Genomic DNA, 20,907 nt, shown 5'->3' on the forward strand with positions numbered 1-20,907 from the left:
AGTACAATCTTCAGTGACTTCCTCGTTTTCCACAGCACTTATATGGATTAGGGTAATTATTTATTGATTACTATATTAAAAAAAGGAAAATTAGAATTAAAATTAACAAAAAGGGGTCTAATAATAATAAAAGCCGAACCTAAGAGTTATAGAAAGGTAGTTTTGTTGAAATGAAGAAGCAGCAAAAAGAAAGTACTCATGACTCATTCATAACCAAAGGTAGCTTTGTTGAAATTAAGAAGTGTCATGTATGATCAGCCTGCACGGTGAGGTCCTGCACACCCAAATCATGGTATAGACCGTGCACAAATTCACAAACATTGAATAAATTGATGCAGTTAATTTCTGTTTTGTATCACTGGATTCTATACAAGCACAGCGATATTTTACTATATATATAACTATATACAAACATAGGTGAAACCATAGGATCAATCCACTTTATAGGATCAGTTTTATTGTTCAAAGAAACAGGAACTAGAGTTAGATATGTTGTCCCGTTAGGGTATTTCATGAAACTGTATCTAAGGAGCAGAACCATGAACAAGATGAACAATGATGCTATCACAATCCCGCCATACCATATGCAACCACACATAATTGCCCTACAAAGCATGGCAGTCAATAATACAAAGGGTCCCAATAATTAAAGACTATGCAAAGAAATAGACAACCTGACATGGAATATCAATAAAAATTGCTAACTAACAATATTAAAAAAGAAGTCCACAAACTGTGTGTAAATTCTGGTGCAAAAAAATTGCTAACTAAATATGGACCGGCATCTACTTCAAATTTTGACTTTTTGCTTAATTTTTTTCCATTATATTTAATATCCATTTTAAAATAGTTCATAACAGTTTAAATAAGAAGCATAACAAATCACCATTTTTAAAATATATATATATATACATATACACTAATAAAAAAAGCAGAGGAAACTTTCTCACACAAAAGAGCCAACTTTCACAATCTGGGTTTCGGAAAGACCTTTGTTAAAAAAGTTAGACCCTTTTGTTTTCCTTCAGAAAGCTAAAACCCTTTTCTCATGAATATAGAGTGAAGAAGAAGATGAAGATGACGAAGAAGAAGTTTACTTAATAAACAAGCTCCAACCACGCGAACAATGAAACAAGGTTTCTCATTAATCTTTTTTCATAATAATGCAAACATCTAGCTGGAAGAATGAAACAAAAAGGGAAAAATAATTTTAAAAAGGAACAAAAAAAACGAACCACCAGTATTTATTATATCAAAAATAAAATAATTAATTATATGAAGTTGTGTTGAACATGCCACTCATTTGAGTGTTAGTATTTAATAAGCACGAAAGTGTTGGCTCACCTGTGGAAAGACAATCTTATGTTTAACCAGCAACGGAAAATGGTCTCGAAGAGAAAGGGAACTGAACTCACGTAACTGGTTTGAAATTGATGGGAGAGTTTCAGATATATAGAAATTTTGGGGTGTATGAAAAAAACAGAAAACGAGGAGAAATAGGATGAGATCACAACAACGTTTAACAATCAGATTTAACGTTAATAAATTCAAATAGTTTGTTAGAGTATTTTTAAATCACTTTTAAATTTCTATTATGCAATGTACCTGTTCCTTTATTGTTGCACCAAATCTATTATTAAGTTACCATATTAACTTAAACAAGTTAACTATTGTATCTTTAAAAAAGTAAAATGAACCACCTGCATAATTTAAATGGATTTAAACGGTTAGGATAACATAAAAATAGAGAATATTGGTTTAATTTCAAAAGTTTGTTAAAATAATCAGTTATAAAAATCTGTGATTCTCAAATGTTATAAACGTGCTTATTCAATTAAATAAATTTCACTGATAAGCAATACAATCAGTTTACACAAGTTCAGCACAAATCATTTCTGAAGCCAAATTCACCTATCTAGTTCTCCTCTATTTGGGTTTCTCTTTAAATATTTTTATGTATGCTACTTTGAACTGTTTCACATTAAATTGTTTTCATTTCTCATGATGAACCTCGGTTTTTGTTTTTCAGTTTGTTGAAGTCCTTAATTTTCACACTAAAAGCCAATTATATGGATCTTCAAACGGGTAAGTAACATTGTTTTTTTGCATCTTATGTATGTTTTATTTGAAACCTTTTTTTTATACTTTTCCTAAACTCAGTCTAAATCAAAACAAACGTCCCTTCAAAAAATATATCTTTAACCGAAAAAAGTATATCACTAACAAAACCTGTTCACAATAGCATATAAAAATTAACAAAATTCACAAAGTCTAATACAATTCATGATCAGTACCTTAACCCAGCAGCTCAAATAATATTATCAACAATAAATTAAGAGAACAAATCAAGCAAAACGTCAATATCAAAAATTCAATATCAGTAGAATTACAAAATATCAGTAGAATTAATTCAATATGAACAGACTGAATTGAAAGAAAAATTCAAAACATTAATATCTCAAAATTCAGCAGAATCATCAATAATACATCATATGCATGTTCAGACTAAATTTGAAATCTCAGAGGGATAGAGTCAGGGAAATATAATCAGGGAGTGTTAGAGACTGAGACTTGAGACCTGAGAGGGTTGAAGGCTTGAAGCAGAGAAGAAGAGACTTGAAACTTGAGATCTGAGACCTGCGATGGTTGAAGCAGAGACTAGAGACTTGAGACACGACAAAAGGTAGCCGGTTTGACTGTGAGACTCCACGAGAAAAAGAGAAGCCATGACGGAGAAGCAATGACGGTGGGACACGGTGCGAAGCAAAGAAGCAGAAATGATGGATTTAATCCCTTTGGGAATATGAGCACAAAGTACTCCATCTGGCCTGTGATTCTTATTCCGTATAATCTACCACCTTGGCTTACATCTTTCATTCTATCCACACTTATTCCTGGGCCAAAAATACCAGGTAACGACATAGATGTTTATTTGTAGCCTTTAATAGATGAGTTGAAGCAATTATGGGATGGCGTTGAAACCTATGATGCCAAAGAGGGAAACACTTTCAAGATGTGTGCGGCACTGATGTGGACTATCAGTGACTTTCCAGAATTGGGAAATCTATCCAGCTGGAATATGCACAGTGGGTTAGCCTGTCCTACGTGTAACTTGGATGCTAATCCACATCGACTGAAAGACAGTCAAAAATGGTGTTTCATGGGCCATCGACGCTTTTTGAATCAGGGACATAAATACAGACTAGACCGGAATAGATTTGACGGGCAGGTCGAAGGTAGAGATCCGCCAAAGAAGTTATCCGGAATAGATGTATTGAGGCAACAGTCTAATGTGCACATTTCATTTGAGAAGAGTTCAAGTGTGACATCCAAAAAAAGACGCAATGGCCAGGATATGGATGAAGATGACTCGCATTGGAAGAAGAAGAGTGTTTTCTTTGACCTCCCGTACTGGGAGGATCAGATGTTGTGTCATAACCTCGATGTGATGCATATAGAAAAAAACGTGTGTGACAATGTAGTCTTCACTATCTTAAACGATAGCGGCAAATCAAAAGACAATCTTAAAGCTTGCAGAGATTTACAATGCATGGGAAAAAGGCCTGAATTATGGCCGGAGGAAGGTGGTAAATATCCTTCTGTGATATTTGCGATGTTGAATTCACAGAGGGATATATTCCTGAAGACTTTGCAGAATATGGTCTTTCCAGATAGTTACTCTAGCAATGTTACTCGTTGTGTTGATTTGCGGCAACGCAAGTTATCTGGGTTGAAAAGTCATGACTGTCATATTCTGATGGAACAATTACTCCCAATTTTAGTGAAGAATGCACTTTCGAGTTCGGTGTCCAATGTGATTGCAAATTTGTCGTCATTTTTCCGAGAACTTTGTGGGAAAGCCATAAATCCTATGCAGCTTGCTGAGCTTCAGAATCATGTTGTGAAAATCTTGTGTCAGATGAAAATGATTTTTTCTCCATCCTTCTTCACCGCCATGGTTCACCTCACTGTGCATCTCGTTGATGAGGTTACTCTTGGTGGACCAATACATTATAGGTGGATGTATCCAATAGAAAGGTTAGCTATTTGATAAACCCCTTTAGTTCATTTAGTTCAATTAATTGTGTATATAATAAGCGTTTCATTGTATTTATATAAAAGGTATTTAGGACGTCTGAAGCAATTCATAATAGGGCACAACCGGAAGGCTCAATTGCAGAAGGCTATTTATCTGAGAAAATCCTGACTTTCTGTTCTAGGTATTTGGATAATATTGAGACTAGAATCAACCAACCAGGGCGAGTTGATGATGAGCCTGTTGACGTTCTTCATAATTCAGGGGAAAGTATGTTCCCAGCTATTGGAAAGGCATTAGGGGCTGTTTCGCATTTCAAACTCACTCCAATGGAAAAACATCAAGCTCATCGTCATGTGCTAGTCAACTGCGATGCCGTGGTTCCGTTTCTTGAGTAAGTATACGCATGTATTTCTAAAACACCAATATAACTCTTTTCTCCCAGTGACTAGTTGGACTAATTTTCTTCTCTCCAATAAAGTACATTTAGGGAAAACACAAAGCGAAGCTTGCGTCATCAGACAAGGTCGCAAGCTAAGATAGATAGTGTCGTCCATGCAGAATTTTCTCAGTGGTTCAAGCATAAGGTTGACAGAATATTAACCTAACCAATGTTTTCTTAGCCTGGAATTAGTACTATATGAAAACCGATTTTAATATAAAGCATGAATGTTATGTGGTTCCAGGTTCTTATGGAAAGTATGCTTCAATCGAAAGACCTGAAGTTGCTTGCGTGGGGTCCCATGATTCAGGCCAGACATTTTGGGGCGTACAATGTTAACGGGTACAAGTTTAGAACTATCACAAAGGAAAATGGGATGAAAACACAAAATAGTGGAGTATATGTATCATCTAATACAAGAAGTTATGCAAGCATGCGTGATAATAGAGTGGCTGTTGGTGGTGTTTCATATTACGGAAAAATTGTAGACATAATTGAACTGAATTACAACTGTTCCTTCATAGTGGTATTGTTCAAATGTGTTTGGGCTGATACCACTACCAGTAGAGGCATCAAACAAGACCATTTGGGACTTACCAGCGTTAATTTCTCTCGTCCAATACACACTGGTAATCGTGAAGAAGATGAACCATACATATTGACATCAGAAGCTCAGCTTGTATTCTACGTGGATGATGAAGTAGCTAAAGAATGGAGTGTTGTGGTTCATGTGAAACCAAGGGATTTGTATGACATGGGAGAAGAGAATGAAAAAGCTGAAGTTGGATTTTCTCCACAGCCAGGGTTGAACATGTCAGCAGAATGTGAGATTGGAGATTTACTGTTGACAAGGGAGGAAGATATAGAAGACCTCATAGAAAATGCCTCAGAAAATTTTGACGATGTCGCGTAATGCATTGTATGAAGCATTTTAATGTAATTTAAAAATGATCTTTCTGTCATAAACTAAGTTAAATAAACTCAGCATTGTACGTTGTTTTCTTTGGTTACTTTAGACTTGTGTAGTTTTTTTTTTCAGTTAAATATTTATGTTATTATGAATTCTCATGAGTAAAATCAGACTTTTTGGTTCTTTCAATGATTTTAATACGAAAAAGTTAGTTTACGTTAAATCGTTATTCCTTCTACAGTTGTTGTTTTTCGTAGGGTTGCATTTTTTATAATCTTGCTGTTTATTACGCAATATAATTTCACTAGTGTTACGTTTTGAAAACAATAGTGAACATAACATGCCTGATAACAGGATCGATGAAAAATGAGGACTTTTCGTCATCTTCTGCAAGCACAACAATTGCTACAGAGCTTTTGTTTAAGAAAATTGCCCAAACTACTAACAAGAGTGATAGTAATTGTCAAAAATTTGTGTTTAGTTTTAAAATTGTCTTAGCATCTTGTAGTTTGGTTTTTATTCTAAGTCAGTATTTAATGACTCCAGAGTTCTCAATTTCTTCTATGTATACTCATTCTGTTATGTGCATGTTGATATTTTCAGTCTTACCTGAATATTCTGGGGAAATAGTTCCTGACAGTCTAGACGAAGAAGAGTCTGATTCAGAAGACATTTTAGATGATGTATCCTTTGTCGCAATCGATAGATCCATGTAGTTTGATCTGAATAAGGTTCTGGATGAAGAGGATGAAACTTTAGAAGACCAACAAGATAAACAAGATGATATACATGTTAAGAAAAGCTGTTTTGATCTGAATAAAATGTCATGGTATGGAGATGAAATATCAGATCCTCTAAAACGTGAAGCCCATAAATTCATAACAGAGTATTTTTCGCCAGTCAATACGATGTTGGAGAGAAATTTTGATCTTTTATTATAACAGTTATGCTGATTTCCTTAGTTTAACGATTTAGGTCGCAGTTGTACATGTTTATTCTTAATTTAGGTTTAGTAAGGCATAACTTCAAAGAGGAGTAACTTTGATTTATGCTCTCTAGAACTTTATTTTAACTTCATAAATATCAGAGTTTGATTTTATTTTCTTCTTTTACATCCATGATTGAATGCAATTTTTAAATGCCAATAATGCAATCAACAAAATCTTATTGGTAAATTTGTTCACATGAGTTAACATATAAAGGTTACAAGTAACTTGTGAATTTTTTAAACGTAAAACGAATGAAGAAAAAGTGTTACGAGTTTAAGTAACAATGATTTAAACATATGTAGCTTCAGATAGTAGTCTTTACTTAACTAGATTATACCTATATGGTTATTACTAAAGAGAACAATGCAATATGTGGTAATACGCATTTTGCGGCGGTTTAAACAAAACCGCCGCAAAATGTAAAACAATAAATTACCTGGTAAATATTTAGTGGCGGTTTTAGAAAAGACGCCGCGAAATACAAACCTGATGGGAATATAGCGGCAGTTTAAGCGAAACCGCCGCTAAATGTCGGCCTGGTTGCAGCCCCAACCTCTAATCGTCGCTATATGCGCTGCAGTTTGTCTTTTCACGACGGTTTCACAAAACCGCTGCAAAATAACCGTCGCTATCTTAAGAAATTGTTGTAGTGACCCTAGAACGGTTTCTGAACAAAATGACTGCATGAAGAAACTGCGACACCCTCTAACGGTTTCTTCAGAAATTGGATGAGTATAAATCTGCTTGAGGCAGTAGCAGAATATTCATTTGGAGATTTTTTAATGGGATCATAATCTATATTATAAAAAAATTACAATAAAACATAGTATACGAGCATTATAATATAAATTTTACAGAACAGAATAAAAAATAAAAAATTTCAACCAAAACAAAAATATTAGACATAAAGAACAGTAAATGATAAAAAAAGTTAATATGAACAAAGAAATAATAAGAATTGCAAAAAATAATAATATACATGAAAAATCAGAATACTAAAAAAAAGAATATAAAAATTATTTATCATATAAATAAAATAAATACAATACAAAATAAAAATATGAAAGAGAGTAGTGTACTGGTACACCAGTGATTCAATGATTTTAAACCGCTGATCTTAATTATAAAAAATATATATTTCCTAAATTTTATGATGTCAAACAAAAAGAAAATATTCTATAATTTTTTTAGTACTATCAGTACTATTTAATTTAGTATTATTTTAAACTATAAATTTTCATTATTTATGATTCTATTGTTAGTTATAATTAGTTTTTCATTTATTTTATCTTTTTGATAGGATCATAATTTATATTATGCAAAAAATTTTGATAATAAACATATTATATAATAATTACAATTACAGATTTTACAAAATCGAATAAAAAATAAAATTTTTTTTATGCAAAACAAAAATAGAGTACATCAAAGAATAAAAATTCTATAAAACCAACAACATATATCATGTGAACAAAAAAACATAAAAATTAAAATATGAAAAGATTGAGGCCATTATCAAAAGAAAAAGTTCCAAGTGAAAACACTAAACAAGATGGAACAACGATGATATATAAAAACACAAATAACTCCGATTGTACTCACAATTGAACGCATAATGGAATAAACCTGAAAACATTAACATGGCTTAATGGATGATACTGTATAAAAAATTTATAGTACATATAATTGGATTCAAACTCAACAACTCAACTTCTCTGAAGTATGGAGTTATCACTCTATTATTAAGTGATCTCATCCATCATTCATTTGCATATTTGCTAGAGCAAGAGACAATACTTGGGAGAAGAAACTGCTACGGTGTCGCGGTTTTTCATGCACGCAACTTCTTCAGAACCGGGTAGCGAAGTGACTCCGTTGGACCCGACGAAAAAGTCTGACGTGGCTCCCGTAGCGCTGACCTGACTGTTTCTGGAGCCCACATGGCATGTAGCTTTTGAAAACAGGACATATTAGTCCTCTGACACCAAAACGACGCTGTTTCACCAAGGACCCTCTAGACACACTTTAATCCCCTTATGCAATACCCATAACACCCATTTAACCTGCTCCCTCAAAGTTCCATGAATTTGCAACTGCAAAACCGTGAAGCATGAAAGAAGACTACAGCTTCAAGCTTCATTATCTTCTCAGTCAGCAAAGAAGATCAATTACAACTTACAAGTTATTTAAGCAACAAAATAACAATGGCACACTAATGAATAATGTATTTCAATAAAATGTGATACTAGAATCTAACATCAACTACATTCATTATAGCTCCCGAAAAAATTGAAGCCCACAAAATGAAGAGCAAGTGATTCCAATCCTGCTCTATCCCTCTCAACAGGACCAGCTTTCTGAGGATCAGCCATTCAAGTTGCAATAACATGTGCTTCCAAGGAATGAATCCAATACCCATTTGAACAACACCTCAAATCAAAACAAACAACGCCGTAAACCAACCTCGAGCCTATCCCCATGAAAAACTCCAATTCAATTCAACTCGGCACTTCCAAACCCTCAAGCAAACAAAACAAAAGCTGCATTTGCCTACCCCATAGCTGAGAAATGAACCTCGCAGTTCAAAACCACCTCCGGAGTCATAAAAAAAAAGAAAAAAAAGGACCAACAGAGATAAACACCTCAGCAAAATCGCAGTCAGCTTCAAACCAGCTCAAAGAAACCCTAGAAACGCGTATTTTTCAAAAAACCTCGAATCCCAAGGAAATATTGGGAATTTTGCCCCTGAAATTTTCCTTTTCTTTCCCGTATGGCGAAACGGGTGTAGTGCCCGAAATGCAGAACAAAACCACGACATAACGGGAATCAGAGCCAGCAGTATTGCAAGGAATCCCCGGGGTTCCTCGAAGACCGAGCCATTTCTCGAGGATTACGACAGGGGGCGGAGAGAGGAGGAGCTTATTGAGAAGTACGAGGAGGAAGGCTCTGGTTTCCGAGAGGGAGAGGAAGCTAGGGATTGCGATGGTGCTTCAACAACGGCGTTGCGGAGGACGATGAGGCGGAGAGCCTGTCGAGGGCGGATGTGTCGATGCGAACATGGTCGAGGCTGGCGGTGACGGTGGAGATGGTGGAGGAGAAGGAGTAGCCTTTACCGCCGGGTGTAACGATATAGAACCCAGCCATCAGTGGCGGAGGGTGAAACTAGTTGAGGCTTGAGACAACTGAAGCAGGGTTTTTCACCATAACCTAGTTAATTCTCTAACTCAGATATGGGTGTTATGGGTATTGCATAAGGGGATTAAAGTGTGTCTGGAGACTGGAGAGTCCTTGGTGAAACGACATCGTTTTGGTGTCGGAGGAATAATATGTCCTTGGTGAAACGGCGTCGTTTTTGTGTCGGAGGACTAATATGTCCTGTTTTCAAAAGTTACATGCCATGTGGGCTCCCATAACAGCCAGGTCAGCGCCACAGGAGCCACGTCAGACTTTTCCGTTGGGTTCAAGAGAGTCACTTCAATGGAGGGATAAATTTGTTCATGTTTTAGAGGGATCAGGGACATGAATGTATTTTCCAATTCTTGGGAACGAAAATGTCCACAGAAAAAAAGGTCAGGGACCTATTTATCATTTTCTTTAGTTATTATTTAAATTTTTTTAGTCTAATAATTTAATAAATATATTTTTAATTTATATTTTTAAACATTAATAACTAATTCACAACCAACAATAATAAATTTGCCTTCTATCATTCCTCTTTCTCTTATCTTTTTATTTATTAGATGTATAAAATACAATAACTTTGAGATTAGTCTATATGTTAAATTATATGAGTTTAATTTTGATACATCAACGATATAAATTATTTTACATCGTTATATAATCACATTTGTCTTTTTAAATAATTATTTACACAACTTATAAAAATAACAATTATTTTTTATGATGTGACAGTTATGTGATTGAATATACATATAAAACTAGTTTAGACAATAGATCAAAATTAAATTCAAAATTATATACTAAATTTCTCTAAATCTGTTAATAAAAAAAATAAATAAATAAATACAAATATATGCTCATTTTTGCTCACTACACTGGTAAGTAGTAACTCCCTGCTTCAGTGATCAGTGTCCCCTCCCCTGGCGCTAACTCCTTTCAACTTTCAACCTTGCTTCTCTCTCTCGACTTTCGCGTCTCCCTTCATTCTTCCCAAAAGAACACACCACGGGCACGGAACCAAAATTTAACTATTTAACATACACCGAAAAATACTCCGGTGTGACGCGGCCGTATGCTGGCCCCCACCAACCTCACCTGAAACGGAAAATAATATATATAACAAGCAGCCAAAAACCAAAACCGTACAATAATGACGGTGTTTTCCGGCAGCAGGCAAGTGTTTCCGATTGACTTCGAGGCGGAGGTCTCGCAGCGCCTTCTAGAAGCTTCTAACTCCGGCGATCTGACCTCCGCGCTCTACTGCATCGCTGATCCCTCCGTCGACGTCAACTTTGCCGGCGCCGTCACGCTCAGGACTCGCCACGCGGACCTCGTCCCTTTGCCGGAATCCGCTAGCCAGGTCCGCGTTGAGTTCCACGACTTCGTCACCGACGTCACGCCGCTCTTCCTCGCCGTACACTCAGGGAACGCCACACTCGTCAGGAAGTTACTGGTAACAAATTTGAAATGCTCCTTCTAAACTCGTTTCGCGGTTATTTTTTATTTTATTTTTATGTTTTTTCAGATCGGTGATCGAAGTTTTGTGAATTTCATTTCACTGTTTTGTTGTTATCTTCTCTGTGGTTTTCTTTCTCTGACTTTGAGACTGTGTTATTGCTTCTCTAACTTTTGAAATATTTTGTGATTTTTCAACTATGTAAATGGAGAATTTGAGCATTCACTAATATTTTGGAATTTAGACTGTTTTATTTATTTGCTCTTAATGTTAACTGGCAATTACTAATAACAGAGTTTAATTGTGATTTTATTACTGAAAATGGTGGTTTTAACAGTGATCTTGTTGCTTTGTGTTGCCTTCTGCTTCCGAATTGAATTTTGAATTTGGAATGATGTGTTGCTTTTTATGCTAAAGCTGGTTGTGACTATTTACTAGAATTGCTTTTTTTTCCTTGTAAAAGTTTCAAACTAAAAAAAAAATATTTAGGTTCTAATATATATATTGTGAATTAAAATGGAATTCGTCTTCATTTACGAGGAAACCTAAAAAGGTGATGTTCGATTTTGAAATTTTGAATCCTCCTCATTTTTCAGTGATGCTGCTTTTTTATAAGCTTCAGTAATTGGCTGGCTAGTTGGCTAGTTGCTACTTATTTACTCCTGCTTAATTATTGCATTGCTTTTTTATTTTACCGTTGGGGTTTTAATTCTCTCAGTCAACATTTCCTCCTCCATAGTCATCCCCACTTATACTCTCTTTTTGACCTTATCAAAAGATCTCTCCGTTTTCTCTGGAGAGATTCTTGCAACGAGTGATGTGCACAATTACTTTAGTTTTAGTATAAAAAAATTTTGTATAATGCAAAACATGTAACGTTAATAACTTAATATACTATAAATTTTAAAAAAGGGTTGAATTAATGAGTCTTCTCATCAGAACATTGATTAAGAGTGAGAGATAAAAATTAATTATTTAATATATTAAATACATAAAAAATTTAAAATTTAAAATTTATTTTTATATTTTATAACTTTTTTTTTATAATATTTTTAACTAATGGCTTTAAACACGTATTAGTAAGATATAAAAAATCTCTCCCTCAAAATCCTAATTGTTTCTCAATTTACATCGATGATGGGACTTCCGAATTAAGCTAGAGACAGGATAAATTGGTCTGTTCCTCTTTGCTTTGCAAGATACAAGATATTTTGGCGGCAGTCGCTTTATTTTTCCCCCAATAAATAAATAAAAAGAAGATAGTGAGCTGATTTGTTACCAAAAGAATAAAGGAATTAAAAAAACCGTTTACATTACAAAATCAGTTAGACAGTTACCATAATTTTTGTGCTGCAGACAAACTTTTTTCAAATATTTTAACACAATTAAATTTTAAAATAATTAATTATCTCTTAATAACTTTAAGACATGAAAAATGTCACAAGAAAAAGTGACATTAAAAATATTAATTTTTGTTTCGTTTAATGTTTTAAGAAAAGTTTTAGAATGACATACTATTGCTCTATGCCAGAAGCACAAGCAGAAGTATATATATCACCGTAATTTAATAGTGATGAGTCGAATACTTTCTCTCTCTTCCTGACTAGCATAGTATGTAGCATCATTGCATCAAACATATCTTATGTGCCCCATGTTGTGTTGCTTCCGACAATTGTACATAGTGCAATTATTTTTCTTTACACAATAATGCAATTCCTGCATGATGCGTCATTGAACCCCCAAAGGCTCATGATCATATTCCCTAAGTTTTCATGTTTTGTTTGATTGACTTCTGTTACTTACATTAAAAAGTTAAAACATGTATTTCACTTGACAACTAAATTCTTTTTAGCTATAACCCTTTTCTTTCCTTCTTGAGTTTTGGTTTTATTTAGTTTTTTTTTTCTTAAAAAATGACAGGGTAAGGGAGCTGATGTAAACCAGAAGCTCTTCAGGGGCTTTGCAACGACTGCAGCAGTAAAGGAAGGCCATATTAGTATCCTTGAGATGTTATTGAAAGCAGGGGCATCACAACCAGCATGTGAAGAAGCTCTTGTTGAGGCAAGCTGCCATGGGCAAGCAGGGTATGCTGAGTTACTCATGAGCACTGATTTGATCAGACCGCACGTTGCTGTTCATGCTCTTGTGACCGCATGCTGTAGAGGATTCGTTGATGTGATTAGGATGCTTATAAAGGTCTGTGTTCTGCCAATGATTCAAACATGCTACCCTGGATATACATTGTCAATGAAAACTTCTTAAGATATTTCCAAGACTGACGTCACATATATTGTAGACAATGAATGATATTAACCTACTTTTTTTATGTATAGTTATAGACACCAATATCTTAACCACTCATTTTGTATGAGAATTGGATTATGGGTCCCATGATCAAAATTAATGGTTAAGATGATAGTGTCTATACTCTATATTTCAACACCAAAAACATGGGTTTATTTATCGTTGTTCATAAGAAAATGCTTTTTAAGATATGAGATAAGTATTGGATTATACGTTAAAAAGTCATCTTTTAATTAGTTGTAACCATATACAACCCGATGTTACATGGAATCAAGATTACCCAATAATTTCTTCATGGTACTCAATAGCATCTGAAATTATTGGTCCATCTTATCTTAAAGAAGTTGGCCTCTCATTCTTAGAGTTCAACAAGTTTAACAAACAGATTCCCAATTAACATAATGTCTGCTGGGTAATCTTGGTATTTAGGTCCATTCTCTGGAGGGAGAAATTAACTAAAACTTTTATGTACTTCAAGAATTACTTTTGGAACTTAAGGCGTACAGTTTATTGTAACTGCTTTTTTCAAAACGCTAAACTAAAGATAAATATTATTTTGCTGTTGGCAGCGCGGTGTGGATATCAATGCAACAGACCGGGTGCTTTTGCAGTCACTTAAGCCTTCTCTTCATGCAAATGTGGACTGTACTGCGCTTGTCGCAGCTGTAATTCACAGGCAGCTTCCTGTTGTGGATTTGCTACTGAAGGTAACCTTTTACTTGGACCCTTTCAAACCTTTAAATTTGATTAATGCTTATCTGCCCGATAGTTCCTATTGTTTAGCAGCCTATAGTTCTTTGCTTTTTAAGAACTAGGATAGATGCAGCTACAAAATTTAGGGTATAAACCAATGCCATTGCCAGTACAAGGTGTTCACTAAAGGTCAGATGATAGCACCACCAAAAATACAGTTGAATCCCCAAGGCAATTCAGAGAATAAAATAGAAATAGAAATGTACATGGAATACTTATATATAATCAATTAGAGAGACATTAGGCATAAACAATAGCATAGATACCTTTATAACGTTTAAATGGAAAAAAGCAACAAACTTCAAGAGTACAACAATGATAAAATTTCCAAGGAAGTGGAAACATGGAATGGCATATTTTGCAAGTGGCATCTCACCTCTACTGGCCATCCCTCCACCACAAATACATCGAGGGAGTAGCCATCAGTGGTGGAGAAAACATCACGGTTGTTAAGCCCAATATCGGACAGCAAAGCTGACAGCTAAAGAAAACAGTACCCATCAAAAAACCATGCAATACATCAAGTAAATTTCCAGTCATAAACAGAAATATAATTTCCTGCTTAAAAAATCAACCGAATTAAACAACAATTACACAAAGGGAATCCCAATTTCCACCTCCAATCTCTTATGTAAAATTCACACCAGTATTCTTAGTCAACACCTGGTCTCCTTTAGAAGTAATTTATATTTGGTACTAACTGTGTCCAGATTATGACAGAATACTTTTGCAAGAATCACTTGTCACTGTTTAGTGTAAGAAAACTATCTGTGAATTATGAAAACAATGGGATCCAACACCCCACCCCATGGCTTCTAGTAACACATTTTGTCCAGCCTTAGAATGACAGCATGCTCTATATTACCACTTGATAAACCACTCCTAGTGTTGAAACGCATTATATCTTAATTTTGATAGAGTTTCCATTTTATTCCCGTTATTAGTTAAGTTGATATAACTATGGAAGCTAAACTTAAAACCAAGCTAAACTTAAAATGGATATTTTGAAGAGAGAGCTGGGGGAAGTAAAGAAAATATATACATTTTACTTTATAAAAAGACAAGGTAAACTTTTCAAACACACCTGGCTTAAAAGCTTTGGTTTGTCAAGGGTGGAAAATATCACTTCATGGATTGGGAAATCTAAATGTTCCTGCCTACATTTCACATATGTATTATTTTAAATCAAGCAGGTGAGACATAGAAAGCATATCAACACTTGCATCAATTTTATTTAAAAAAAATATAGAAAATAGACAAACTCCTACATTTTGAAAATCTATAGTTGATCAATAATATTAGTTAGTTTGCTAAACTGTTTTTCTTTATTTCCTTCTTTTATGGAAGAAGCAAAGTTATCATAGAGAAAGAGAAGAAAGAAAGAGTAGAAGTAAAAAGGAGGATAAGACATCCTCCTAAATAATAGACCAATTCTCCAACATATTGACGTTTCTTCGTGGTACACGATTCTTCTATTAGGGTACCAATGAAGAAGAATCATGCTGGCTTCTTCATCCTTTTTCTTTTCCTTCATCTTCGGTGCATTCAACTAGACTTTCGAATTTAACTTATTCAGCAAACAGAACTGCTCAATGCTCATAAGTTTGGAGATAGGTAAAAAGGTAGACAATTCAACTTCAAAAAGCTAGAAGCAAAATACTTAGAATCAACATACTACATCATCCATACTAATAGCAAATAATTAAAATACATATGATAACCACACTATGGGTCTTTCTTCTCAACATCTGCAGCATTTTCACAACCTTCCTCCGGGATGTCAGCATCCACTAATACTCCATTTACCACAATCTTGGATACATCCAAATCATCCACATTAACCTCCGGCGCAAGAGCCTTAATTTGACTTATAGCATGATCAAACCCTTTCCCAAACACCTCAAAAGCCATTGGCTCCTTTGAATTTTTAGCATCCTTTAATGCATTCTCCAGCTCACCCCCCCTTTACAGATAATGCCTCAATCCTCTCATTGCCTCCTTTCAATTGAGACTGCAAATTAGTTATCTGTTTTACCATTTCCTCTGACTCTTTTTCCTTCGCCTTGAAAGCCTCGGTCATGTCCTTCACAACTTTCTCTTTCTCTTTAACAATCTTCAATAAGTCATCTACATTAGTTTTTTCCTTCTCTTTAAGCAAAGCTAGCTCTCGAGTTCTTCCCGCACATAACAAACGAGTTCCAATCACCTATATAGAAAGCACAAATAACACCAACAATAATGACACTCTTATGCACAAATAAACTACTTTCATAAACAACATATTAACCTGCAAGTACCGGTTTATGCCTACATCCCCAATCTCATTTATCAACTTCACATCTCTTGGGGATTGATCATGGTCATCAGCAAGAGCCATAGGATGTGTGTAGTTGGGGGAATTATAAATAATTCCTAGGAATTTTAAGATGGGAATATCATATTCCCATGTTTGGTTCAAAGTTTGAAAAGCTATTCCTAAGCAAGTTTGATTCCAGGGAATCAAAATACCATCATTTCAATTCCCACCTTCCCCTTGGGTATATTTGATTCCCATGGGAATGGAATCTGAGTAACAAAGTAATACTTGAACCACACACCCCCAAAAGGAAAGTGCTCGGACCATAACGAGCTCGAGTCCTCATCCCCCAAATAACCGTGTAATGCCTTCTGAGAATCCTGTGAAGCGATGATCTCCTCCATACCCAATTCTCTAGCCTTATCCTTCAATTGAGAAACCTCCACGCACTTCTCAAGACCTACAGCTCTAGCTTTCTTCTCTTTAAACTAATCTCCCTAGATTGAGCAACCTCGACCACATTATCTTTATCACCTTCTGTAGAAGGGTCGCCCTTCCCGGATGACCTCTTCCTGGAAAAGGCCTCCAGAGATGCCGAAGTCAGGGTGGGAGCTTTCTCACCTAGCAATATAAATCAAACAACCATGAGAACATAAGCACGAAAAAAAAACACTACACCCTATCAATCTCATTACCTATATGATCCTCCACGGCATCCTTGTCTACGTCCGACATTCCCTTGCTGAGAGAGAAAATAAAGGAGGTGTCGAGCACTACAAGACGGCGGTCCTCTGTGTAGCAACATATCGTAGACTTGATTCACGAGCACACGCACAGATAAGAACCTTTGCTCCTCCTCTTGTACCAACCCTAATTCAACTACTAAAATGCAAAGGGCTGGAATGCCTTCTGCGAGACCACCGATGATAACGCATACTTTGCTGTTGCCAAAGTCAACCAAGTTGACTCCTGCGGACAAACCATTAAAGGAGGATGGTTGGATCGCCTCACACAACTCATCAAGGCATTGATGGCGACGAACACAATAATCTTGATTATCCACCAGCATTTTCATCGGTAGTCATATTTCACATGAGATCCGGGGCGAACTCTTCACGTCTCATGTCAGCGCCATACTGCAATTGCCTACATCCCCAAGAGACGACACGGGCACAAGGCGGTGAAAATGACGAAAGAAATGCGCGCTCCAGTTTATGCCACGTGTCAGTTTGGGGGTCGTAGGCATAGGCAATGCATGGTGCGGACTGCGGACAAGGGATGCAAGAGGAGCTTATCTTTCAGCACGAAACCGAAAGGTCAATCGGTTGGAGTCGTTATTTTCTTTTATCTTCCAGCCATCTATATAACAAACAAATAAATCCTTTCTTCTGAACATAAAATTTCCTGCAAAGGTAAATAAAAGAAAATAATGACAAATTCTGAGGGTAAAATGACTGAATTTAAATTTGTTGGAAAAATAAATTGCATAAATAAAAATTACAGGAATGGTAAAGAAGAAAGCATAAAAAAAATTACAGAAAAAGAATTTGTGATAGACTCAGAAAGTCGATCGAGATATAAATGTGTGTGTGTTTTTTTCTAGAAAAGAATTCTAACCTTGAGTCCTTTGTTAGCCACTTCATTTATATGCATCTTCCAACACTGACATACAAAATAATAATAGTAGCATGTATAAATAGGTCAAATAAAATAATAATACAAGTATTAATATGTATAAGTTGTAAAATTTTAATATTTATAACTGAATAATTTTATAATTATTATTATAATATTTTTAATGTATATTTATTATATTTTAATTAGTATTTTATATTTTAATTCAATAATAATAGATAATTTTTTTAATTTTTTTAATTTATTATTGAAAGATAATTGGTTAATTTTCAAGTTTTGTCAAATAAATAAAATTGTTAACATAATATTATTAGAAAGGGAAATATAACTTAAACATGATATAAAAGAACTTAGATATTAATTTTTATATAATAAGAATAATAGATGGATGGATGGATGCATTTTGTGAACTTATGTTTGTTATAAGCTAATATTTTGTGCAAACTTACTTCTATTAAGCTATAACTATAATTAAGCATGTTATATGTAAGAAGCCATCACATATCTATACAATATGCGTTTATATACAATATTTATATATCTATATCTATAAACAATATATAACAAGGATACCAAACTGAGTTTGGTGTCCAAATTTTTACCCTTATATCATATAACTGCTTTACTGGTTATATTTCTTTCTTCCGCAGACTTAAATTATTGTTGCATCTCCATTTCATTTTTTATTTGATATATTGGAAAAAAAATTGAATTAAAAAATATACTGAAACCAAAATCAATATAAATGTATCAATAGTAAATACGATTTGATGGGCATCGAGTATCCAACAAGTTGCCAGTAATTTTAATACTGAAAATTATGTTGGTTTTTGGAAATAGGAACAAAATGATTTCTATGGTTAAATTTTTAACATTTGATTATTTCACTTTACGGGTTTCCTAACTGGATATCTTTCAATATCAAGATTTGATCCTAAATGTGATTTGAACTTCACTAAGTCCTTTCTTAAACTTAACTACAGAATGGTGCTAGGATAGACTCTGAGGTGAGGCTTGGAGCATGGTCATGGGACATTTCAACTGGTGAAGAGCTTCGTGTCGGTGCTGGTCTGGGAGAACCATATGACATTGCCTGGTGTGCAGTTGAGTATTTTGAAAGGAGTGGTGCCATATTGCGGTTGATCCTACAACATATCTCCTCCAAGAATCCTCACCATGGAAGAACCCTTCTGCACCATGCCGTCCTTTGCGGCAATGATGAAGCCGTCAGAGCACTCTTAGAATTCGGTGATAGCGTGGAATCTCCAGTCAAAACAACCAACAAGGCTGAGTTCCTTCCTTTACACATGGCATCCCGACTTGGCTTTCCAACAATCATTCAATGCCTTATTGATTTTGGTTGTGATTTGAACTCAATAACAGACTCAGGTGACACAGCTTTGATGATCTGTGCAAAATATAAACAAGAGGAGTGTCTCAAAGTACTAACAAGGGCAGGTGCTGATTTTGGTTTGGTGAATGTTTCTGGTCAATCTGCATGTTCAATTGCAGAGGCAAACAAGTGGTCACATGGTTTTCAACAGGCATTGCTAGATACAATCCGAAAAGGCAAGATACCAAAATCCGGCAATGTTTCTGTGTTTTCGCCGTTATTGTTCACAGCTCAAGCTGGGGATGCGGAAGCACTGAAAACTCTAGTTGAATCTGGAGAGTTTGATCTTGACTATCAAGATGAGAGAGGCTTCTCTGCAGTTATGGTTACTGCTCTAAATGGCCATGCTGAATCATTTCGGTTGCTTGTATATGCTGGTGCTGATGTGAAGTTATGCAATAAATATGGTGAAACAGCAATAACTCTATCTAAACTGAATCAGAACTGTGACCTATTTGAACAGGTCATGCTTGAATTTGCAATTGAAAAGGGCAATCGCAATGCCTGTGGCTTCTACGCTTTACATTGTGCAGCTCGTCGTGGCGACTTGGATGCTGTCAAATTGCTCACAAACAAAGGCTATGATGTGAATGTCCCTGATGGGGAGGACTACACTCCTCTTATGTTAGCAGCAAGGGAAGGCCATGCATCCATTTGCAAACTTCTGATTTCGTGCGGTGCTCATTGCAATGCTAAGAATTCTAGAGGGGAAACTCCACTTCTATTTGCAAGGAAATCTTCAGGAGGGTGTAAAAATGAAGCACAGGCCGTTATTCTAGACGAATTAGCGCGAAAACTGGTGCTACATGGCTCCTATGTATTGAAGCACACAAAATGCGGGAAGGGCTCCCCACATGGGAAACAAATAAGGATGTTAGGATCTGCAGGTGTTCTTTGTTGGGGGAAATCAAGCAGCAGAAACGTGATGTGCCGTGAGGCAGAGTTAGGGGCAAGTTCGACATTGCGTAGAAACAGGTACAAGAAAGGTGATGCAGATGAACCTGGAATGTTTAGAGTGCTCACGAACAAGAACAAGGAAGTGCATTTTGTATGTGATGGGGGTTTAGAAGTTGCTGAGCTTTGGGTCAGAGGTATAAAACTTGTAACGAAAGAGGCTTATTTTGTTAAGGGATCCATCTCATAAGTATAGCATTGTGGAGGGGGGTTGTTTAGGATGTATAGATGTTTTGAATTAATAGTTTAATACTTCTTCTCGAAGTATTTTAGCTGCTCTTTATTATTGTAGAGATTTTAATCTCTAGCAGTTGTACATCCTTTTGTTTTATTTCGTTTGTTTTAGGACGTGTTGGCTTACAGATGCTGATTGCATGTGCTGTGTAGCCTGTGTTTGCTTCGTTTTAAGGTCACACCTCCAACACTGCAAGTTTTACCAGATTTACCTTAATACTCATTACTCAAATAGGTTTCCCACTTTCCCCTACTAGGCTAGGCTAAAAAATTTTGATATGGAAGGAAAATGAGTGATATACTTTAACATAGTAATTTTTGACCA

At 35.4% G+C, this 20,907-nt stretch overlaps 2 protein-coding genes and 1 long non-coding RNA gene across 3 annotated transcripts; 2 read left to right on the top strand and 1 right to left on the bottom strand.

The window, feature by feature from the left end:
- Positions 1 to 2,740: 2,740 nt before the first annotated feature.
- Positions 2,741 to 4,434, top strand: LOC140180259 (uncharacterized). Its single transcript, XM_072220713.1, has 3 exons — positions 2,741 to 2,830; positions 2,939 to 4,038; positions 4,221 to 4,434. The coding sequence occupies exons 1-3, from the start codon at positions 2,741 to 2,743 to the stop codon at positions 4,432 to 4,434; spliced, it is 1,404 nt and encodes a 467-aa protein (XP_072076814.1).
- Positions 4,435 to 10,341: 5,907 nt separating this feature from the next.
- Positions 10,342 to 20,814, top strand: LOC112755124 (uncharacterized). Its single transcript, XM_025803034.3, has 4 exons — positions 10,342 to 11,010; positions 12,934 to 13,209; positions 13,887 to 14,024; positions 18,985 to 20,814. The coding sequence occupies exons 1-4, from the start codon at positions 10,708 to 10,710 to the stop codon at positions 20,536 to 20,538; spliced, it is 2,271 nt and encodes a 756-aa protein (XP_025658819.1). The 5' UTR covers positions 10,342 to 10,707; the 3' UTR covers positions 20,539 to 20,814.
- LOC112755125 (uncharacterized) lies at positions 15,701 to 17,986 on the bottom strand. The gene is made up of 3 exons (XR_003178924.3): positions 17,903 to 17,986; positions 17,062 to 17,770; positions 15,701 to 16,987 (listed from the first exon to the last, which is right to left on the bottom strand). It is a non-coding gene; the product is annotated as an uncharacterized lncRNA (long non-coding RNA).
- Positions 20,815 to 20,907: the final 93 nt, after the last annotated feature.

Source organism: Arachis hypogaea, chromosome 16 (assembly GCF_003086295.3).
Source record: "Arachis hypogaea cultivar Tifrunner chromosome 16, arahy.Tifrunner.gnm2.J5K5, whole genome shotgun sequence".
Taxonomy (NCBI): Eukaryota; Viridiplantae; Streptophyta; class Magnoliopsida; order Fabales; family Fabaceae; genus Arachis; species Arachis hypogaea.